This window comes from Oncorhynchus gorbuscha, unplaced genomic scaffold (genome assembly GCF_021184085.1).
Source record: "Oncorhynchus gorbuscha isolate QuinsamMale2020 ecotype Even-year unplaced genomic scaffold, OgorEven_v1.0 Un_scaffold_7:::fragment_4:::debris, whole genome shotgun sequence".
Taxonomy (NCBI): Eukaryota; Metazoa; Chordata; class Actinopteri; order Salmoniformes; family Salmonidae; genus Oncorhynchus; species Oncorhynchus gorbuscha.
In genome coordinates, this window is record NW_025745509.1 from 4,753 (window position 1) to 29,472 (window position 24,720).

At 43.0% G+C, this 24,720-nt stretch overlaps 2 protein-coding genes across 3 annotated transcripts; one reads left to right on the forward strand and one right to left on the reverse strand.

The window, feature by feature from the left end:
• Positions 1–1,262: 1,262 nt before the first annotated feature.
• On the forward strand, positions 1,263–10,187 carry LOC124019115. Its single transcript, XM_046334489.1, has 3 exons — positions 1,263–1,684; positions 6,966–7,111; positions 9,195–10,187. Exons 1-3 carry the CDS (start codon positions 1,468–1,470, stop codon positions 9,573–9,575), a joined length of 744 nt encoding a protein of 247 aa, XP_046190445.1. The 5' UTR covers positions 1,263–1,467; the 3' UTR covers positions 9,576–10,187.
• A 9,948-nt stretch (positions 10,188–20,135) lies between these two features.
• Positions 20,136–24,454, reverse strand: LOC124019116 (zinc finger and BTB domain-containing protein 18-like). Of its 2 annotated transcripts, XM_046334491.1 has the most exons (4): positions 23,960–24,454; positions 23,455–23,585; positions 23,074–23,250; positions 20,136–20,502 (listed from the first exon to the last, which is right to left on the reverse strand). In XM_046334491.1, exons 1-4 carry the CDS (start codon positions 24,234–24,236, stop codon positions 20,338–20,340), a joined length of 750 nt encoding a protein of 249 aa, XP_046190447.1. In that variant the 5' UTR covers positions 24,237–24,454; the 3' UTR covers positions 20,136–20,337. The 2 variants fall into 2 exon arrangements, with proteins under 2 accessions (XP_046190447.1, XP_046190446.1); XM_046334490.1 differs by lacking the exon at positions 20,136–20,502 and having other exon boundaries at positions 21,964–23,250.
• Positions 24,455–24,720: the final 266 nt, after the last annotated feature.

Below are 24,720 nucleotides of genomic sequence, written 5' to 3' on the forward strand. Positions count from 1 at the left end.
CCTCCTACAGATAACCATTAACCTCTGGTGTAGCCCCTCGGCTATAGCACCCCTCAGGTCTCTATTATAACTAATTATTAACATTTTAAAGCTCAGAAATTCATACCCATCATTAGGTACAGGCTTGACTGTGGTTAGCATCTTATAACATGTCATGTTTCTGTGTACAGCAAAGAATGTCTTATAAACCTTTACGCATTTCTGTATAATCTTTGTAGTTTCCACTCCATGAAGATCTGCTGATATCCAGTGTTGCTGGTTGGAGAGACTGGACCTCTGAGGTGGCCCCGGATCAGGAGCAGTTACTCTTCCTTCCTGAGTCAGGACCCAACCAAGAGGGACAGAGACTCAACCACACAACACAACCGGTGGACTGAACAACCTCAGTCCTGATGGTCATCAGAGAGACAGGGGCTCCAGTCAGGGATCCAGTCTGCAGCCCAGACCCTTCTCTTCACAGTCTCAGTGCAGGGATGGAGCAGGGTCTGGGGCTGATAGAGATAGACCCTCCTGTTCCTGTGATACAAAAGCACAGTACTCCTGTTTAACAGAGCAAGTCACCCTGGGCTTCAGCCTTCACAGATAGTGGTGGTAGTCTATCAGCAGGTCTGTCTTCTCTTTCAGGGTTTCATCTAATGCCTGGTGACTTGGTTCATAGAAGGTCTGGACCTGGATCTAGGCTTCCTCTGTTACCCCACCAATACAGACAGGGTCAGAAAGGGTGTTCATCACAAGAGGTGTCTAGTTTATAACACAGCACACAATCCCATCAACACCCAAACAATGGCTCAAGAATGGAGGTCAGAAAACGTCCTCTGTTGTCATTGGGTCACAAAGTGGGAGGCCGAGTATTAGGACGGATTCAGACAAGCCGGCTCATGCGCACTATGTGAAGAGGCACCAGACTGTTCACACCAAGGAGAGGCCTTTCAAGTGCAAATTATGTTACAAGAGCTTCTCCTTCCTGACTAGCCTTATCAGACATAGGAGTGTCCACCAAGAGGGGAAATCGTAGCAGTGTGGCTTGATATGTATGCAGAGGATGTTTGGGAACTATTCTTAGGCTAGAACAAGGACAGTTTAATATTGATGGAATAAAGTCATTATTTTCTACTATATTCTTGCTAACAAAGAAGTCTATTCAGCTTGAAATACCGTGATCATGAATAGGAGTTTGTAATATGCAAGTACCGGTTTTCAATTAACATACGCTCGTTGAGCTGACGTCAGCCAATAAGATCCTTGCTCTTCAGTAAACGGAAGTAAACAGTGACCAATAACAAGTTCCCCGTTAACGTTTTTATTGTTATTTAGATGTTTCTTAAACACTGGTACTCAAAATGATTAATTTAATTGCACAGTAGCTTACTTAGTGTTTCATTCGCTTTAGAGACGACTCGATAGGTGTTCTGGAAACGCTAGTTAGCTGCTAACTGTTTGGTTTTTCACACTCAAATAGCCTCCATCATGGAGGTGCTAGCGAATACAGCCGTGGCAGAGATCTGTAAACTCGTAGACGACGACTATGCAGTGTTTCGTTTGGAAATAACTCAAAGACGGGAAGAGAACGGGACATTGCGCAGGAAACTACAGCTACTGGAACTGAAGGTGTCACGGGAGCACGTCTTTGCCAGACGTCACAGTAGTGTCAAGATCGTCGACCGATGCAGAGGAATGGCAAAAGGTTGAGTCTGAGCGGCTTTCAAATCTAATTTTATTGGTCACATACACATGGTTAGTGGATGTTAATGCGAGTGTAGCGAAATGCTTGTGCTTCTAGTTTCATTAGTGCAGTAATAGCTAACAAGTAATCTAACAATTCCCCAACAACGACCTAATACAGACATCGACAGGCGTGAATGAGAATATGTACATAGAAATATATGGATGAGCGATGGCTGAGCAGCATTGGCAATATATGGTATAACATTCATATGAGTAATGTAAGATGTGTAAACATTTATTTAAAGTGGCATTATTTAAAGTGACTAGTGATCCATTTATTGAAGTGGCCAGTGATTGGGTCTCAATGTAGACAGCAGCCTTTTTGCGTTAGTGATAGCTGTTAAACAGTCTGACCTCCTCTTCTGGATGGTAGCGGGGTGAACAGGCAGTGGCTCAGGTGGTTGATGATCCTCTTGGCCTTTCTGTGACATTGGGTGCTGTAGGTGTCATGGAGGGCAGGTAGTTTGCCCCCGGTGATGCGTTGTGTGGACTGCACCAACCTCTGGAGAGCCTTGCAGTTGACCCGAGCCACTTCCTGTTCACACCGCTAGAGACACCGAGAGACTAAAAAAACAGCTTCTATCTCAAGGCCATCAGACTGCTAAACAGCAACCACTTTCAGATACACTGAGTGTACAAAACATGAATGACCCCTCCCATCAGAACAGCTTCAATTCGTGGGTGCATGTACATTAAAAGGTGTCGAAAGGTTTCCATAGGGATGCTGGCCCATGCTGACTCCAATGCTCCCCAAACTTGTCTAGTTGGCTGGATGTCGTTTAGGTGGTGGACCATTATTGATACACATGGGAAACTGTTGAGCATGAAAAACCCTGCAGCGTTGCAGGCCTTGACACAAACCGGTGCACCTGGCACCTATTACCATACCCCGTTCAAAGGCACTTAAATATTTTGTCTTGCCCAATCCCCCTCTGAATGCCTCAAATACACAATCCATGTCTGAAGGCTTAAAAATAATTATTTAACCTGTCTACTCCCATTCATATACACTAATTGAAGTTGATTCAACAAGTGACATCAATAAGGGATCATAGCTTTCACCAGTCAGTCTGTCATGGAAAGAGCAAGGTGTTCTTAATGTGTTGTACACTCAGTGTAAATTTACATTAAAAACCAAAGTCTAATTGTTTTACCCAAAAAATGAAGGACTTATTAGCCTACTCTTTTTGTCATGGAGCGCTCATTGCTTCAAAACATGGTTAAAAAAAATGCTGCTCTCATTGAAAGGCATGCTTTCAGCTGTTATTACATTTTTTGTTGGTGATACCAATGATTGATAGGTAGCTTAGCCTACACTTTTCAATTCAACCATTATTGGGGTAAAATACAACTATACGTCTGTGAACAGCCATCCACAACCAGCACAGTGGCGGTGTGAATCACATAATGGCTATGTAGATATCAATAATAGACCTTATGTGATATCCATATCGCCCATAGGCTACACCACTGCTGTCAAATCAAATTTTATTAGTCACATGCTTCGTAAACTACAGGTGTAGACTAACAGTGAAATGCTTACTTACGGGCCCTTCTTAACCATTCAGAGTGAGAGAAAATAGAGAAATAATAGGAAAATAATTAATACACAATGAGTAACGATAACTTGACTATATACACAGATACCAGTACCGAGCCGATGTGCAGGGGTACGAGGTAATGTAGATATGTACATATAACTAGGAATACCATGACTAGGCAACAGGATAGATAATAAACAGTAGCAGCAGGGTATGTGATGAATCCAAAAAGTTAGTGCAGAAAGGGTCAATGCAGATAGTTAAATAGCCCTGGTAGCTATTTGGTTATCTATTTAGCAGTAGATAACCAACAGGACCCTGAACAGCTACTACCCTCTAAGCCAGGCCTGGGCAACTCCAGTCCTCGGGGGCCTGATTGATGTCACACTTTTGCCCCAGCTAACACAACTGACACCAATAATCAACTAAACATGATCTTCAGTTAAAAATGCAATTATTTTCAATCAGGTGTGTTTGCTAGGGATGGGGTGAAAGTGTGACCCCAATCAAGCCCTCAAGGACTGGAGTTGCCCAGGCCTGGCTTAGAGGGTAGTAGCTGTTCAGGGTCCTGTTGGTTCCAGACTAGGTGCATTGGTACTGCTTGCCGTGCTGTAGCCGAGAGAACAGTTGATGACTTGGGTGGCTGGAGTCTTTGACCATTTTTAGGGCCTTCCACTGACACCGCCTGGTATAGAGTTCCTGGATGGCAGGGAGCTCAGCCCGAGTGATGTACTGGGCTGTACACACTACCCTCTGTAGTGCCTTGTGGTTGGTTACCAAGCAGTTGCCATACCAAGCAGTGATGCAGCCAGTCAATATGCTGTCAATCGCTCTCGACCTGCTCCTCTACAGCCCCGTCGATGTGAATGGGGGCGTGCTCAGCCCTCCATTTCCAGTAGTCCACGATCAGCTCCTTTGTCTTGCTGATGTTGAGGGAGAGGTTGTTGTCCTAGCACCACACTGCCAGGTCTCTGACCTCCCTATAGGCTGTTTCATCGTCGTCGATGATCAGGCTTACCAACGTGTGCTGTCAGCAAACTTGATGATGGTGTTGGAGTTGTGCGAGTCCATGGAGTTGTGGGTGAACAGGGAGTACAAAAGGGGACTAAGCACACACCCTTGATGGGCCCCAGTGTTGAGGGTCAGTGTGGCAGATGTTTTGTTGCCTACCCTCATCACCTGAGGGTGGCCCGTCAGGGATTCCAGGATCCAGTTGCAGAGGGAGGTGATCAGTCCCAGGGTCCTTAGCTTAGTGATGAGCTTGGAGGGCACTATGGTGTTTAACGCTGAGCTGTAGTCAATGAACAGCATTCTCACATAGGTGTTCCTCTTGTCCAGATGGAAGAGGGCAATGTGGAGTGCGATACAGATTGCATCTGTGTATCTTTTGGGGCCATATGCAAATTGGAGTGGGTTCAGGGTGTCCGGGATGATGGTGTTGATGTGAGCCATGACAAGCCTTTCAAAGCATTTCATGGCTACAGATGTAAGTGCTACAGTGCGATAGTCATTAAGAAAGGTTACCAGGCCTTCTTGGGCACAGGGACTATGGTGGTCTGCCTGAAACATGTAGGTATTACAGACTGGGTCAGGGAGAGGTTGAAAATGTAACTTGGCAGCTGGTCAGCGGATGCTCTGAGTACATGTCCGGGTAATCCATCTGGCACTGTAGCCTTGTGAAAGTTAACTTGTTTAAAACTTCTTATGCCTTAGATCCCACTAACGGGATCGACATGACAACAGCCGGTGAAAGTGCAGGGCGCCAAATTCAAAACAACAGAAATCTCATTTTAATTCCTCAAACATAGAAGTATTTTACACAATTTTAAAGATAAACTTGTTGTTAATCCCACCAGTGTGCGATTTCAAAAAGGCTTTCCGACGAAAGCACACCAAACGATAATGTTAGGTTTGCGCCTAGTCACAGAAAAACACAGCCATTTTTCCAGGCAACAAGAGGAGTCAAAAAAAGCAGAAATAGAGAAAAATGAATCACTAACCTTTGATCTTCATCAGATGACACTCATAGTACTTCATGTTACACAATACATGTATGTTTTGTTCGATAAAGTTATTTTTTTCCCTTTTTGCTAGCGTGTTCAGCCCAGTAATCCAAATTCATGACGCGCTATCACTAGGAGCAGACGAAGAGTCAAAAAGTTCCGTTACAGTCCGCAGAAACATGTCAAAGGAATTATAGAATCAATCTTTAGGATGTTTTTAACATAAATCTAAAATAATGTACCAACCGTAGAATTCCTTTGTCTTCAGAAATGCAATGAACTCAAGCTAACTCTCACGTGAACGCACGTGACCAGCTCATGCCACTCTGGCAGACCTCTGACTCATTCAGCTCCCATCCCCCCCCCTTCACAGTAGAAGCATCAAACAAGGTTCTAAAGACTGGTGACATCTAGTGGAAGCCGTAGGAAGTGCAATATGACCCCATAGACACTGTATATTCGATAGGCAAAGAGTTGAAAAACTACAAACCTCAGATTTCCCACTTCCTGGTTGGATTTTTTTCTCATGTTTTTGCCTGCCATATGAGTTCTGTTATACTCACAGACATCATTCAAACAGTTTTAGAAACTTCAGTGTTTTCTATCCAAATCTACGCCTTATATGCATATTCTAGCTTTTGGGCCTGAGTAGCGGGCTGTTCACTCTGGGCACCTTATTCATCCAAGCTACTCAATACTACCCCCAGCCATAAGAAGTTAAAGGTGTTACTCACATCGGCTACACAGAGCATGATCACACAGTCGTCCAGAACAACTGGTGCTCTCATGCATGGTTTGTTGGTTTTCCAAATGGAAAGCTTTGTGTGCATTTGTGTTGTGGAGTAAAGGTGATCTAGAGTTTTCTCCTCTAGTTTGTTTAGGTGAAATGGATTTCACTCTCCCTGCCTTAAAATCACTGGCCACTAGAAGCGCCACCTCTGGATGAGCATGTTTGTTTATGGCCGAATACAGCTCATTTTAGTGGTCTTAGTACCAGCTTCGGTTTGTGGTGGTAAATAAACAGCTACGAATATATATAAACTCTCTTGATAAATAGTTTGGTCTACAGCTTATCATGAGGTATTTTAACTTGGGCAAGCAGAACCTCAAGACTTCCTTAATATTAAAGATCACGCTCTAGCTGTTGTTAACAAAGACACGCCCCTTAACCTTACCCAACGCTGCCGCACGGTCTTGACGATGCATAGTTTTTCTATCCTTGTTCAGCCCCGAATCTGAGAAACGTAGGATATTACAGTTCTTCAGGTCCCGTTGATAGGATAGTCTCGAACGGAGCTTGTCCAGTTTGTTCTCCAGTGATTGTACGTTCTCCATAAGAATGGAGAGTGATGACAGATTATTTATCTCTTAAAAAGTCTTTACCGAATCCTAGGGATTAGGGCATGTTCCGAGGTTAGCTGCATGTCCTATGCCGGCGACTCGTTGTTCATCCAAATCAAGCTCTACATAAACCTATTCTTGCACTTTTCCCGTGATCCATCAAACGGATTTGGTGTGTCATCATAGTGGTCAGACTCGCTCAGTATTCCGTAAACATCATTTCAGAATTTAGAAGTAATCCTCTAGTTTTTCAAAAGCAACTGTAATCCGATGACAATATTTTTGCTGGTAAAGTTTTTTCTCTATCAGTTACATGTAATCCGTTACTCCCCAACCCTGTCCCCCGATTACTTAGCTATCATGCGCAGACACACTATACATCTCACTGGAGGCCACGGGAGCTTTGTGAAGCCAGTGGGACAGAATGCTTGGAGAGATGACCAAACAGTCACTGTTGGTGAGGAGAGTGGAACCTCAACCCAGCACGTTATCATGATAGAGGTTAGTGTAATAGTGTTGCATAAAAATTGTGTTACTTTGTAAATCAAATGTGGCCAGTTTATTTTCAGAAAAGCTCTCCTCAGCTATTCACTTGCTTTTTAAATTTTTACAATTTATTTCACCTTTATTTAACCAGGTAGGCTAGTTGAGAACAAGTTCTCATTTGCAACTGCGACCTGGCCAATATAAAGCATAGCAGTGTGAACAGACAACACAGAGTTACACATGGAGTAAACAATTAACAAGTCAATAACACAGTAGAAAAAAAGGGGAGTCTATATACAATGTGTGCAAAAGGCATGAGGAGGTAGGCGAATAATTACAATTTTGCAGATTAACACTGGAGTGATACATGATCAGATGGTCATGTACAGGTAGAGATATTGGTGTGCAAAAGAGCAGAAAAGTAAATAAATAAAAACAGTGTGGGGATGAGGTAGGTGAAAATGGGTGGGCTATTTACCAATAGACTATGTACAGCTGCAGCGATCGGTTAGCTGCTCAGATAGCTGATGTTTGAAGTTGGTGAGAGAGCTGAAAGTCTCCAACTTCAGCGATTTTTGCAATACGTTCCAGTCACAGGCAGCAGAGTACTGGAACGAAAGGCGGCCAAATGAGGTGTTGGCTTTAGGGATGATCAGTGAGATACACCTGCTGGAGCGCGTGCTACGGATGAGTGTTGCCATCGTGACCAGTGAACTGAGATAAGGCGGAGCTTTACCTAGCATGGACTTGTAGATGACCTGGAGCCAGTGGGTCTGGCGACGAATATGTAGCGAGGGCCAGCCGACTAGAGCATACAAGTCGCAGTGGTGGGTGGTATAAGGTGCTTTAGTGACAAAACGGATGGCACTGTGATAAACTGCATCCAGTTTGCTGAGTAGAGTGTTGGAAGCAATTTTGTAGATGACATCGCCGAAGTCGAGGATCGGTAGGATAGTCAGTTTTACTAGGGTAAGCTTGGCGGCGTGAGTGAAGAAGGCTTTTTTTTTGCGGAATAGAAAGCCGACTCTTGATTTGATTTTCGATTGGAGATGTTTGATATGAGTCTCGAAGGAGAGTTTGCAGTCTAGCCAGACACCTAGGTACTTATAGATGTCCACATATTCAAGGTCGGAACCATCCAGGGTGGTGATGCTAGTCGGGCATGCGGGTGCAGGCAGCGATCGGTTGAAAAGCATGCATTTGGTTTTACTAGCGTTTAAGAGCAGTTGGAGGCCACGGAAGGAGTGTTGTATGGCATTGAAGCTCGTTTGGGGGTTAGATAGCACAGTGTCCAATGACGGGCCGAAAGTATATAGAATGGTGTCGTCTGCGTAGAGGTGGATCAGGGAATCGCCCGCAGCAAGAGCAACATCATTGATATATACAGAGAAAAGAGTCGGCCCGAGAATTGAACCCTGTGGCACCCCCATAGAGACTGCCAGAGGACCGGACAGCATGCCCTCCGATTTGACACACTGAACCTTGTCTGCTTACATGAAACCCAGTACAAAAAAGGCTAGGGAATTATGCATATTGTTGCGTAATTATGCATAATTTGGCATAATTTTTGGTGAAAAAAATGTCTAGATTTGATTGTTTGTGCACTATAGAGCCCATTATACTCAGTTGGTACTAAATATGAACAGAGGACATTTATTAATAAGCTCTTATTCAATTTGAAAAAATTAAACTATTTCTGAGATATTTACCTATTAGAAACTATTTGAATATCAAACTTTCAAATTACACACACTTACCATAAAATGTGCTAATTGTGATGGTAGCCATTTTGAAGAACCATAAAGAAAACACACACCCACACGTGATATCATTGAAAAGGCCAGAATGTCCTCTCAAAGTTACAACATGATCTAACACAGTGGCATGTATGGCTTTAGATCAAAAACAAATGTTCATTAGAAAGGACAAAAAGTAATTACTGGGTCTCGGGATATTTCAGGAAGACTCCCCTCAGCTATTCACTTGCTTACATGTACATCCTCATTTATCTGCCATAGGGGAGCTTGTGAGACTTCCCTACGACATTTTTATCCAATTTGACTCATGTACAGGTAATAACCTCCTCTCTTCTTGTCAGTCTGCAGAGGCTGCAGGTCCTGGAGGATCATCTCTGGTGAAGCAGGAGAGGTCTGAAGGAGAGGAAGACATATGGCATAGCAGAGACATCCAGACTGGAGTAGCAGCTGGAACGCCCCCTGTAGCCACGGATGACCCCACCATTGCCCCAGCGACGCCCTGGACCCGAAGCAGTGGAACGCTGAACGCCGTCCTCAAGTCAGAGACGGACATCAAGACTTTAATTGTAACACAAAGGCTCTTGCACACAGGATCAGACCCAGAGAGACTGGGGCCACTGGGTTGTCCTACTGCTCCCGGCTCAGAGTATTTACCGGTATTTCAACATAGCCAAAGGATGGTTCATTCCGATGGAGATGGTGACATTAGCCACTGGCGGTGATGATCTGTCTTGTTCTTATGCTACAGAGATGGCCCCTGGCAACATGCCCTTGGGTTTAGAGACACCAACTGATCTGTCTAGAGGGAAATGGAACCGGTACAGTAATAGTGTATACTCTGAAGGGTGCCTAGATAAGAAAGGGGAGGGTCTGGTCATAGATGAAGTGACTGTGAAAGTGGAGGGAGATGTTTCTCCCACATGGAATTCAGATAATCACCTGGGAGATGGACACTCACAAGGCAGAGATTTCTTAAATTACAGGGAAAGGTTAGAGACAAATCCAGATGCCTCGACCCACTCCCCTTTACACGGATTCAGGGATTGCGTCCGAGTGTCACATGCACTTTTCCCAGGCTGGTGACCTGAAGAGGCACCAGAGGATCCACTCAGGGGATAAACCCTACAGCTGTACCCAGTGTGAGAAGAGGTTCTCCCGCCAGGACCACCTGTTCGCCTGTACGGACTGCGGGAAAAGGTTCTCAGAGAGGAGCTACCTCCGTATACACCAGCAGAAAAACCATTCCACTCTATAACATAGAAAGTAACCATTCCACTCGATGGCTTCTGACATTTTAAATCAAACCCTGCATTGAATACAAAGATTAATTTTCATACTTGTCTGCAGAAAAGAGTGTACAAAACATTAGGAACACCTGCTCTTTCCATGACATAGACTGACCAGGTGAAAACTAGGATACCTTATTGAGGTCACTTGCTAAATCCACTTCAATCAGTGTAGAAGGGTTTTTAAGTCTTGAGACAATTGAGACATGGATTGTGTATGTGTACCATTCAGAGAGGGAATGGGCAAAACAAATTATTTATTTCCTTTAAACGGAGTATGCTAGTAGGTGCCAGACTAACTTTTTTTCACGCTCAACAGTTTCCCATGTGTATCTAGAGTGATCCACCACCCAAAGGACATCTAGCCAACTTAGGCCAGCATCCCTGTGGAACGATTTTGACACCTTGTAGAGTCCATGCCCCGATAAATTGAGGCTGTTCTGAGGGCAAAGGGGAGTGCAACTCAATAGTAGGAAGGTGTTCCTAATGTTTTTGGAACTCACTGTATGTTAATGTCATTATTTGTTAACAGTTACATCACACCTATCTGATTTAATTCAAATTAGTTTGTCAATGACATGTTTGTTCTACATTGTATACAGTGAGCTCCAAAAATATTGAGACAGTGACACATTTTGTGTTGTTCTGACTCTGTACTCCAGCACTTTGGATTTGAAATGATGTAATGTGAGGTTAAAGTGCAGACTATCAGCTTTAATTTGAAGGTATTTTCATCCATATTGGGTGAACCGTTTAGAAATTACAGCACTTAAAAAAAAAAAACGTTTTTATACATAGTCCCCCAATTTTAGGGTACCAAAGTATTGGGCAAATTCACTTATGTGTATTAAAGTAGTCAAAGGTTTAGTATTTGTTCCCATATTCCTAGCGTGAAATGATTACATCAAGCTTGTGACTCTACAAACTTTTTGGATGTTTGGGTTGTCTTTCAGTTTATTTTCTGCCCAATAGAAATTATTGGTAAATTCATTTGAATTAGATCAGATAGGTATGTTGGAACTGTTGCCATAAAATTACATTAATATATTTTGCTAAAAATATGAGCAAAAGGTGATTCCCCAAGCAAGTCTTGAACCCAGGCCACAAGCACCAATGACGAATACCCTAACCACAGTCCCAACAAGGGATATCACTAGAACATGTGCTTATTGGGCCAGTATTGTTACGCACTGTCCTGTCTCGAAGAAACCCTACCCCCTCCTCTCTCGGCACTTGTGAAGAGCTGAAACAACTTGATAGGTGTAAGGCTGTAAGCAAAAGGGTAAATGCACTTTGAAGTAAATCTCAGCTCTGTTAAAGTACACTCAAGAAAAACAAATTGATAATAGCGATTCATCAGTATCTTTAAATCAGGTTAACATGCCCCACCAACATTAGACAACTATACTGAAAGCCCTTATATTGCTGAAATAAATACATCTAGTCTGACTAACTGCTACATGACACGGACATTGAGGCGTTGCAGGAAGATCGACGTACCGTGAACCAAGAGGTTGTGAGTTCAAATTCCACGTGAGGACTGTTTTTATTATTATTCATGTATAACGGAACATGCATAGTATAATCATGTACGTCAAAGTGTGTCTAAAATATGTAAGTATCCCTGAACAGTCATCGAGCTATGAATGGATAAAAAGGTTATACGAAGGTTTTTGCTGACATAAATAGAATGTTCCCCTAACAGAACTGGACACTCAAACATTAGGGGCACATTGCAGGTAAGATTTTTAAAAATGTCTCTCTCTCCCTAGAATTGGGTATGGCCTTGTAATTTGTATCACCTCTCTCTTCCAGGAGGGTGCTGCTGGTGAAGGAGGAGGGGTGTGAGGAGGGTCTGGGGAACCCTGAGGGGACCATGGTCATGGAGGACAACCAGACTGCACCTCTAGATGAACCAGCTGAGCAGTACAGGACTTCACACAGTCTCACAAGCCCATAGTAAACTACTGTCTGAGTATTATTAGGTCAGGGCCCGTATCCCATAGTCAACCCATAGTGGGTTGACCGATCATAGGACAGATGGGTACCTGATCCTAGATCAGCATTCTTTACACTGAGACGCTTTGTGGATACAGGCCCAGGTCTTGATTAATTTAGTCTTAAAGGGCCCCGCCAGAGGAAAATGCTGCCCCTATTTCAATGTAATTCCTGTTCATTTAGGTTCCACCTCTGAAGAATGACACAGTGGTGCTTTCCAGACTGAGTGGAGAAACAACAACAAATAGGCTACTGACAGCTGTCAGTGTATAACAGAGAAAATATCTGACCAATTTATAAATGGTATAATTGTGTGATCTGTCATTTGTGACTGAGACTTGTAAACGTGTGCTTTATACAATGTACATTTTGTTGATTGCTAGGCATACAATTAAGAGTATTTATTGATCCATTTGAAACGATGTCTAGTTGTGGCCACAACTGGACTAGATTGTGAACTACTCTTGGCAGAACGCATTGCTTCCATCATAACATTCAATAATCATTCAATAATCAATTAATTGCAGTCATTCTTGAACCATGTGATCAGTTACCAGTTCTAAACATGTATTTTTCTTCTTTATGCTCAATCTATTTTCCTGTGTGCATATGACAGACAGTTGGTGGTCGGAGCACATCTCTGGAGCCGCTGAGCCGAACGAGCGTGTATTAATCCTGCTGTAGAACTCATTGCGACCAGCACTAGCAGGTCAAACGAACGACTAAAATGAAAGTCACTCAGAAAAACAAACCATGACTCGAGTCAGTAAAAAGAGTTGTTAAAAAAATAATGCATTGTTTGATCTGCACATCACCAGTAGCCATCCTCCAATACAAATTGAAAGAATAAGTAAACAGAGGTGAAAAGTGGCTCTTTGGCAATTCCTTGTTTTTATGTCAGCTGACAAATTAAATCAACATGTGCAAAATAATCAAACTGAACAGCAAGTAACAAGTCCCAATTGGGAGAGGCCAGAGAAAGACAGACTAATAAATTAGGCTAAGGAACAGATATTGGGTATTGGAGAAAGCCCATCATTGTATGTTCTGCAAACAATACAGTGGGTGAAGGCGCAGCATGAGCGTGGTGAACAGAGAGATGTGGTTATAGACAGCCGAGGAAAGAAGAGACAAGTGTAGTGGGAAGATGTGTGTTGAAGAAGAATGGCGCAAAGTACAAACCGTACTCTGCTGTCTCTGAAATTGAACCTGACGAGAGTGAGGATGAATTACCTGGGTTGGCAGGTGTGGTGAAGGCCTCAGAGTCCAAGCCTCACTTGATGTTCATGCAAATAATTATTTTGTCCCAGTGTTGGAGAAAGTGGATCTCTCTGCTTTTTGGCTGACCCATATGTAGTCTCAGGCTGGGTAAAATAATAATTTGGGTACTGTTAAATCGGTGAAGGTAGCTCAAAGTGGAATTACGGATTTTCAATGTTTCTTCCTTCCAGAGGAAGAGGGTGCTTCGCGGAACGCACCCCGGGACAAGACGCCTGACTTGCTTCACTCTTGCCTTTGCAAGGAGTGAGTACTGGGTTGGCGTTAAGTGTTGAGGTGGATCCCCTGTGTCTGTGATACCCGTTGTTTGGTGCGAGGCAGACACTGCTGTCCTTTTAGAGTTTTGAAGCAGTCTTTACCTAACAAATTCATTTTAGGATATGTCAGTTAACCCGTGAGAGCTTATGTGCCTAACCCACTAAGGTGTTTCAGATGCCAAGCTTATGTGTGTAGATGTGTGTAGGAGGGCATAGGCCGAAGGAATGTTAGTGTCAACTGTGGGGGTGCCCATGTTGCTGGGGATCAGAAGTGCCCAGTGCGAGAGAGGCTGTCAGAGTAGAACAGAAGGTGTCGTACACTGAGGCAGTGAAGAGAGTAGAGGATGATGGGTCAAGTGTGAGTAGCAGGCCTAGGCCAATAGATAGTGATACAAATGTGTGCTTCAGTAAGGTTATCAACTGTACCACAGAAATGGAACGTAAATCACAGAAAATATTTGTTGTGGTGGCAGCTGCAAAGAAGTATTTGGGTGTGCAAGGTTTTACTGCAGGCGAGTTACAAGTTGTGTTGAACGAAAGAGTCTGCCTGGTGTAGGATCAGTTAGGGTCAATGTCGTGGACTAGGGTGGTGTCTTTTTTTAACAAAATAGTGGTGTATATACAGTACCAATCAAAGGTTTGGACACCCCTACTCATTCCAGGGTTTTTCTTATTTTTTAAAACTTTTTCCTACATTGTAGAATAATAGTGAAGACATCAAAACTATGAAATAACATAATTGGAATCATGTTGTAACCAAAAGTGTTAATCAAATCAAAATATATTTTAGATTATTCAAAGTAGCCACCCTTTGCCTTGATGACAGCTTTGCACACTCTTGGCATTCTCTCAACCACCTTCATGATGGAGTCACCTGGAATGCATTTTAATTAACAGCTGTGGCCTTGTTAAATGAATTTTTGGAATTTCTGTCCTTCATAATGCCTTTGAGCCATTCAGTTGTGTTGTGACATGGTAGGGGTGGTATACAGAAGTTAAATTAATTTTTGGAATTTCTTTCCTTCATAATGCCTTTGAGCCATTCAGTTGTGTTGTGACAAGGTAGGGGTAGGGGATTCTCGGTAAAGCTAGCTAGCTGCTAACCTAACGATGGCAAACTATATGGTTTTTCACACTCAAATAGCCTCCATCGTGGAGGTGTTAGCGAATGCAGCCGTGGCAGATATATGTAAACTCGTAGACGACGACTATGCAATGTTTCGTTTGGAAATAATTCAAAAACCGGAAAGAAAACGGGATTGCGGAGGAAACTACAGCTAGTGGAAATTAAGGTGGTACTGGAGCGCGTCCTCGCCAGCCGTCTCAAGATTCACGGCGGAATGGCAAGAGGTACATTTTGCAGAAGGGCGGGGCTGTCGCACGGTTTCCCTCTGCACACGTATTCAGATGTGTAACTCAGAATTGTGTCTGTCAATTTTTGAATAGTACGCAATACTTAACTATGTCAAACTAGCCACAATAAGGATTAGTCACACTAGTGGAACTTTCAGTTATCCTTCAAAGTAGAGGTCCCCCCATTGAAAGTGATGCAAACGGATACAAATAGTGGAATCATGGCATATTTGGAATAGATCGTGCTAAACAAGGTCAGAATGTTATATAAATTCAACAAAATACAATAATTAGTTCATTTGACCCGAAAAATCACCTCACTATACAGCGTATTGTACATATTGACATATATATAGCAATGTGGCTCATTTCACAATGGTTTCAGAGTCTTGCAATAAATGCTATGACGCTAATATGTGTGTAAACTCTATAGTTGTGTTTTGCGGGTGTCACTGAGCGGGCTGATACCCCATTTCATGGACCCAAGATCCATAGGTAAGGTTGTACATTACAATATGAATGTTCAAAAGGCTGAATAGTGAGATGATTTCCCAAGTTCCCTAATATGAGCTACGATGCTAATATTTGTGTGAACTCTACATAATTGTAATCTGTTGGCATCACTGAGTAGGCTGATACGCCATTTCATGGACCCAGAATCCATAGGTAAGGCTGTACATTGCAGAGTCCCGCAATAAGAGCTACGATGCTAATATTTGTGAAAACTCTAAACAGTTGTATTCTGTGGGTGTCACAGAGTAGACTGATACTGCATGTCATGTACCCAAGATCCATAGGCAAGGCTGTACATTGCAATATGAATCTTCAATAGATTGAATACTGTGGTAATTTCCCACAGTTAAAGTGACCTAATATGAGTTATGATGCTAATATTTGTGTATTCTCTTCAGAATTGTAATCGGTGGGTATCACCCCATTTCATGGACCCAAGATTCATAGGTAAGGCTGTACATTGCATATACGAATGCCCCCAATGCAATTATGAAGTCCAATAAAGTGTGATTTAAAACATTTGTCAAATTATTGTCTTTGGTTTATTTTTATATAACATTCCGACCTTGTTTAGCAATAGCTAGGTCAAATATGGCATGCTTCTTCTATATGTATCAGTTACACTTCCAATGGGGGACTTTTACTTTGAAGGGAAACCGCAAATTCCACGATTGTGGCAAAATTTTATTGTGGCTAGCTTCACATAGGTGCAATAATTCCCGTTATAACTTTGCTACATATATAATTTTTCAAAACAATTTTACCAGGCAGGTCAATTAAGAACAATTCCTCTTGCAAAAAGCCACAGGCATATCAGGATACGCATTTTAGGTATGTGAAAATAGAACGTTTTATTTAAATTTAAATTGACGTTTTTTCAGACATCAGACATTTAAACGGACCATTTTGCAGATGCTCTTATCCAGAACGACTTACAGTAGTGAGTGCATGCGTTTTCATACTTTCTTTTGTGCTGGATCCCCTTGGGAATCGCACCCACAACCCTGGCATTGCAAGTGCCATGTTCTACAAACTGAGCAACACTGGACAGCAAAAGCCAGGATGTTATACTCATGTCGGATTTTCATCTAGTAGAAATCACTGCAGATTTTTGAGGAAGAGTCCCATGTGTTTGACATAAGCTGATCATTTAAATCGCTCCGCTATTTCCTGGCAATAATATATCAACACACATTCTGCTGTTTCTATTTCCTGGCAATAATCACACCTTCCTGGTGGATATTTTCCTATGATGTGTAATTACTTATTCAGCCGTCTGTGTCCCAACCTATGTCGAGTTAAGGTGGACTCCTATCATCTCTCTCGTGCTCCCGTCCCCAAAGTTAAGAGCATCTTGACTGGCTGCACACCGCTTGGTACGGCAACTGCAAGGCACCCGACCGCAAGGCACTACAGAGGGTGGTTCGCACAGCCCAGTACATCGCTGGGGCCAAGCTCCATACCATCCAGGAGCTCTATATCAGCCAGTGTCAGAGGAAGGCCCAAAGACTGGTCAGACTCCAGCCACCCAAGACAGACTGTTCTCTCTGCTACCTTACAACAACAGCAGAACAGCTTGTAACCCCAAGCCATAAGACTGCTAAATAGCGAATCAAATGGCTGCCCTTACTACCTGCATTGACCCTTTTTTGTACTAATTCTCTTGCACTGACTCGGTACTGGTACTCCCTGTATATAGCCATGTTATTTTTGCTCGGTATTGTTATTCACTGTGTATTTATTCCTTGTGTCACTTTCATTTAAAAAAAAAAATCTTAACTCTGCATTGTTGGAAAAGAAACAGTAAGTAAGCATTTCACTGTTACACCTGTTCTTTACAAAGCATGTGACAACATTTGATTCCATTTTTTTTCTCCTCTGTATATGGAAGAGATGCCTCCCCTTAGTGTCTATTCCACTGCTCCCGCCATCTCTGCACAAACACCGTCCATATCAGGCCTTCTACCTCTGCCTTGCTCATTGGAACTGTAGCGTCCACCTCCCCACTGCTAAAACGCCTGTTTAGCCAGAACATCAGCTGCCTCGTTCCCCTCCACCCCCACATGGGCTGCGACCCAAGTAAATCTAGTCTGTATACCCATCTGTTTCACTCGACCATGGGTTTGTAGTACCTCATACAGCGGATCTTGTCTGGTGCTGCGTGAGCTAAAGGACTGCAGACTTATCAATACTGATGACATGCGACAGAGCAAACTACTACTCTGTCCGGATTCATATTCTGAGTCCTTGCGCCTGTATGATATCTAAACTTTCCAGTGATATCCTGGCTGCCGAACCATACGCTATACTGCCAAAGTCGCAGATTGAATCAGCGGTACATACATTGTCCTCAGTGAGGAACGCCCAGCCCCCCACTCCAACCCTGTCAGACAGCGCATCACATTCAGAACCTTCAGAATTTGTCCCACCACTCTCTCAATGTGTTCTGCCCAGGTCGGCCTAGTGTCAAAGTACACCCCTAGGAACCTGAAGACCCCACTCTCTCCAAGTTTCTCCCATACAACCTCAGGCATACCTCATCTCCAACCTTCCTCATGGTAAAGAACACTGTCTGACTTCATTACAGAGAATCTGAATCCCTACTTTAATGACCACCTCATCTACATCTTAACTGTGTATGATACATTTCTTCCACTAAGCCCCATCTGCAAATAAAGACCTTCCAATAATCTGGCCCACCTGAGAGTAAACATCATTGATATCGATTGAGAACAAAAGAGGACTAAATCACGCTCCCCCGGTGTACCGTTATCCACCAAGTAGCTGCCTGATAGAGATTTCCCCACCCTCACCTGGATAGACCTTTCAAACAGTTGACCGTTCTACACCCATAAGGTCAAGCTTGATTAGCAACCCCTCCTTCAACATCATATCATACGCCTTCCACATCAAAAAAAACACCGCCACAACCACCTCCTTGTTGACCTGGGCCTTCCTGATCTCTGCTTCTAAGCAGAGCACTGGGTCCATAGTTCCCTTTCCTGAACCCACTCTGATGTGGCGATATTAACTCCCTGTTCTCCAGGAAGTAAGTTAGTCTCTCCGTAATCATACGTTCCATAATCTTACATACATGAGATGTTAGGGCTATTGGCCGATAGCTTGTTGGGTTTCTGGATTGCTACCACTACTGCCTCCTTCCAGCTGGCCAGTAATTTCCCTTCCTCCCATACTCAGCTGGCCAGTAGTTCCCTTCCTCCCACACTCAGCTGGCCGGTAGTTTCCCTTCCTCCCACACTCTGTTGTACAGGCCCAAAACATTATCCAGCGCCTCATCGCTGAGGTGGTCCTTCTGTAGCTCAGTTGGTAGAGCATGGCGCTTGTAACGCCAGGGTAGTGGGTTCGATCCCCGGGACCACCCATACGTAGAATGTATGCACACATGACTGTAAGTCACTTTGGATAAAAGCGTCTGCTAAATGGCATATATTATTATTATTATTATTAGATGGGCCAATATGACATAGCAAACCTCATCTTTCCCAGGTGAAGTTAACCCAGCCTTGCCTATTGCTGTCTTCATCTCTGCCATGGTAAATGGTGCATCCAATGCATAATTTACATCCTCCCTCCTGTCCATCACTCCGGGTTGCTCCTCTCCCGTTTCCTCTCCCCCTTCTTTGACAGATTAGCTGAGCTCACTTCCTTAAAATACAGTATTTACACCCCTTTACTTTTTCCACATTTTGTTGTGTTACAGCTTGAATTTAAAATGGACTACATTTAGATGTTTTGTCACTGGCCTACACACAAAACCCTGTAAGGTCAAAGTGGAATTATGTTTTTGGAAATGTTTACAAATTCTTGAAAAGCTGAACCGTCTTGAGTCAATAAGTATTCAACCCTTTGTTATTTCAAGCCTAAATAATTTCAGGAGTAAAACTGTGCATAGCAAGTCACATAAGTTGCATGGAGTCACTGTGTGTGCAATAATAGAGTTTAACATGATGTGTGAAGTTATTACACTTTAGATGGTGTATCAATACACCCAGTTACTACGAAGATACAGGCTTCCTTTATAACTCAGTTGCCGGAGAGGGAAAAAAAAACGCTCAGGGATTTCACCATGGTGAGTTTAAAACAGTTACATAGTTTTCTCTTATCACAGCCATTAAACTGAGGATGGATCAACAACATTGTAGTTAGTCCACAATACTAACCTAATTGCAGAGTGAAAAGAAGGAAGCCTGTACAGGTTAAAATATTCCAAAACATTCATCCTGTTTGCAACAAGGCACTGAAGTAATACTGCAAAAAGTATGGCAAAGCAATTCACACTCTGTTTTTGTCACGTCCGTCGTAAAGAGGAGACCAAGGTGCAGCATGGTATGTGTACATTCCTCTTTATTTTAGAATGAACACTGAACAAACTAACAAAATGACTGAACGAAACGCTATACAACTAGTGCAGACAGGCAACTATACATAGACAGGACCCACAAATTACCCAAGGGAATATGGCTACCTAAATATGATCCCCAATCAGAGACAACGATAAACAGCTGCCTCTGATTGGGAACCAATTCAGGCCACCATAGACATACAAATACCTAGACTTACAAAAAAAACTAGATATACAAAAAAAAACTAGACAATACAAAAACTAACATACCCACCCTAGTCACACCATGACCCAACAAAAAAAATCATAAAGAAAACAAAGATAACTAAGGTAAGGGCGTGACAGTTTTTTAAATTCAAAAGGTATGTTCCTACACTTAAGACAAAATGTATCAAGACCTGACCTAATACCATTCAGACAATAGTTCGCAGTGGGCTCACCTCAGTGAGATTGTGTGTGGTCCTGTGCTGCTCAGCCAGTTCCTCTGTGGGTTCAGGAGGAGGTGTAGTCTGGTTGTCCTCCATGACCATTGTCCCATCAGGGTTCCCCAGACCCTCCTCACACCCACCTCCTTCACCCGCATCACCTCTGGACCCCCCTCCTTGAATAGAGAGGTAATACAGATTATGGACACACTCCCTCAGGTATGTACACACAGATAATAAACACACTTTCAACATGGGGTGTTTACCCATCCCCACAACGCTTGAGTCCTATACTGTAGTTACAGAATGACTTAATTGTTGTTAAACAAATCATGGTGGACAAAAATATGTTGTTGTGGGTAAATGAGTCAGCTATGATAAGTCAAAAGTAATCATGAGACAAACCTGACTATACTATTGTGACGTATACAGTAGGTGTTTGCTAGTGTGCCGGTATGCATATAACGTGCAGTCGTGTTTATGCAGAATAGGGTGAGATCAGATGCGATGTATATTAAATATCATCTCAATGATAATTTTAAAAAAGTATTAGAATTATATATTTTTTGTTTTTATTAAACATAAACTAATTTGAAATACAACATATGAAAACCACCACATGCACATGTCTCCACTACAAATCTGCTTGATAAATTGCATTAATTTGATCAATACAAGTGTCTTGGGGGAAAATTAAATAGTTGTATGGAAGTAATGAACGTTCAAGCACAATATAGCACCTTATAGAAATTAAGTAGTGCCTTCAGAAAGTATTCACACCCCTTGACTTTTTCAACATTTTGCTGTGTTACAAAGTGGGATTAAAATTGATTTAATTGTATTTTTTTCATGTCAATGATCAACACAAAATACTCTGTCAAAGTGGAAGAAAAACTAACATTTTACTTTTAAGATTTAAAAAAAGAACAGAATATATCTTGATTAGATAAGTATTCAAACCCTGAGTCAATACATGTTAAAATCAAACACACTATGTAAGACTTTTTAGGCTTATATATGGCTCATACATTGAGTGTACAAAACAGACACCTTCCTAATATTGAGTCGCCCCCCTGCTCCTCAGAACAGCCTCAATTTGGGTATAGACTCTACAAGGTGTCGAAAGCGTTCCACAGGGATGCTGGCCCATGTTGACTCCAATGCTTCTTATAGTTCTGTCAAGTTGGCTGGATGTCCTTTGGGTTGTGGACCAGTCTTCATACACATTGAAAACTGTTGAATGTTAAAAATCCAGCAGTGTTGCAGTTCTTGACACAAGCCAGTGCGCCTGGCACCTACTTCCATACCCCTTTCAAAAGCACTTAAATCTTTTGTCTTTCCCATTCACCCTCTGAATGGCACACATACACAATCCATTTCTCAATTATCTTTCATGCTTAAAAATCCTTCCACCGGTCTCTCCCTTCATCTCCACTGATTGAAGTGCATTTAAGTGATATCAATAAGGGATTATAGCTTTCATCTGTTCAGTCTATGCCATGGAAAGAGCAGGTGTTAATGTTCTGTGCACTCAGTGTATATCACACAATGTCTGGATGCAATATTCTACCCAGCAATATTCAACACTGAAATCTGTTACTCTCGTTGTGTCAAATGATATTTTCTGATGACAATAATGAAAATTAATTGTTGTCTTTAATGCAGTGTTTGAACTTAACATCAGAAGCTACTGAGACGAATAGTTGCTTTCTATGTTATAGAGTGGAATGTTTTTTCTGCTGGTGGTAGTTCCCGTCTGAGAACCTCTTCCAGGAGAATCTCTTCTCACAATGGGGTCAGCTGTAAGATTTCTCCCCTGTGTGGACCCTCTGGTGTCTCTTCAGGTGACCAGCCTGGGCGAAGCGCATGTGACACTGGGTACAGCCAAAGGGTTTCTCCCCTGTGTGGACCCTCTGGTGCCTCTTCAGGTTGCCAGCCTCAGCGAAGCGCATATGACACTGCGTACAGCTGTAGGGTTTCTCCCCTGTGTGGACCCTCTGGTGGATCTCCACCTTCTGGAGGCAGCTGAAGCCTTTGTTACAGAACATGCAGAGGAACCGTTTCTCTTTACCTGATGATGCTCCACCTCCCCTCCCCTTGGCCCTTTGGCCCTTTGAGTTCAATACCTGATCGAAAAGGACGTGGTCGTGTGAATCGGAAGGTCCCATCGACGTGGACACTGACTCACGATCCCTGACCGTGTGTAAAGGAGAGTGGGTCGTGACATTTGGATTTGTCTCCAAACTTTCCCTGTAATCTAAGAAATCTCTGCCTTGTGAGTATCCTTCTCCTAAGTGAGTCTTGTCTACATTCCATGTCAGAGGAGCATCGCCCTCCACTTTCACAGTCACCTCATCTATGACCAGACCCTCCCCTTTCTTATCTAGGCACCCTTCAGAGTATACACTACTACTGTACCGGTTCCAGTCCCCTCTAGACAGGTCAGTATGTGTCTCTAAACCCAAGGATATGTTGCCAGGGTCAATCTCTGTAGTGTAAGAACAAGACGGATCATCACCAGCAGTGTCCAACATTTCACCATCTCCACGGGAATGAACCATCCTCTGGCTCTGGTGAAATACCGGTAAGTAATCTGTGCCAGGAGCAGGAGGATAGCGCAGTGGCCCCTTCCCCAATCTCTCTGGGTCTGATCTGTGGTCAGATCCTGTGCGTAAGAGCCTGTGTGTTACAGTTAAAGTATCCGTGTCTGTCTCTGACTTGAGGACGGCGTTCTGCGTTCCACTGACCTCCGTGATTCTGTGTCGGGTCCTGGGCGGCGCTGGGGCGATGGTGGGGGGGTCCTTTGTGGCTACAAGGGGCTCTACCACCGCTCGAGTCTGGGTGTCTCTGCTGTGCCATGGGTCCTCCTCTCTTTCAGACCTCTCCAGCTTGACCCCTGGACCTGCAGCCTCTGCATCTGCAGACTGGCACAAGAAGAGGGGAGGTTATTACTGGTACATGAGTTGAATTGGATAACAATGTTGTAGGGAAGTCTCACAATCTCCCCTATGGCAGATACATGAGGATGTACATGTAAGACAGTGAATACCTGAGGGGAGCCTTACTGAAATAAATGGCCACATTTGATTTACAAAGTAACTAATATTTCATGCAACACTTCCACTGACCTCTATCATGATAACTTGCTGGGTTGAGGTTCCAATCCCCTCATCAACAGTGATTGGTTGGTCATCTTTCCATGTTTTGTGTGCTGCTGGCTTCACAAAGCTCCTGTGGCCTCCAGTGAGATTTCCTTCACCTGAGAGATTGATGGGGGGAAAAAAGAGGTGCTTCGGTTAGCTACTGTCAATGCTTAATATACATTATTGACACAGATGTAGGTAAAACATTTCATAACTTCTTGACATACAATTGATTGATTATGTTCCATGCATCACATTGTTTTCATTTAGTAAATAATGGGAAGTGCAGTAAATCAATAATTTAGTTAGAATAAAATATTAGGTCGTTCCATTGAATTTAAATCATATTTTGACCTTTTAATTTGGATCAGGTGTGAAATATTGCATAGTATCCAAAAACGGACCAAGATCCAATTCTGGTTAACCACTTCGAAAGACACAGAGGGCAACGGGGCGACAGTCCCCGCAGCCTCTGCATTGCAAAACGTACCTCTTGCGGTTCCTCTGTATCGGTCGGAGATCTTGACATTACTGGGACGAATGGCGAGAACGCGCTCTCGCATTGTCCTCTCAGCGCGCTCCCGTGCCACCTTCAGTTCTAGTAGTTTCCTCCGCAATGACCTGTTTTCTTTCTGGCTTTGATTTATTTCCATACGAAACACTGCATAGTCGTCATCTACGAGTTTACAGATATTTGCCACGGCTGCATTCGCTAACACCTCCATGATGGAGGCTATTTGAGTGTGAAAAACCACACAGTCAGCCATTGTTAGCTAACGTTAACGTTTGCAGCTAGTTTACCTAGACAATATCAACCAAGTCCCGTCTCCAACGCAAATTTAAGACTACCTGGTGCAAGTATGTGATGCTATTCAGTTAAATTAGTAATATTTTGAGTTCCATGGCGTTAATAAATGTATAAATAACAACAACAAACCGCTAACGTGAAAATTGTAAATGGTCAATGCTTACTTCCGTTTACTACTACTTCGGTGAGGTTTTGTGGCGAATATTAAGCAAAAGATGCATTGCCGCCACCCACTGGACGGGGTGAAAAAATGCACAAGGTAACATTTTATTCCGTTATGGGGAAGGGAAAATAACATTATTCAATCTACAAAAAATGTACATAAACCAAAAAATTCTAATCATTCAGTCATTCAAAACCCCAAATACCCTGCTAAGGCTCTGGGGCCTGAGAGAGCATGAGACAGTACTCCATCCCAACGGGCACATGATGTAATTATGATG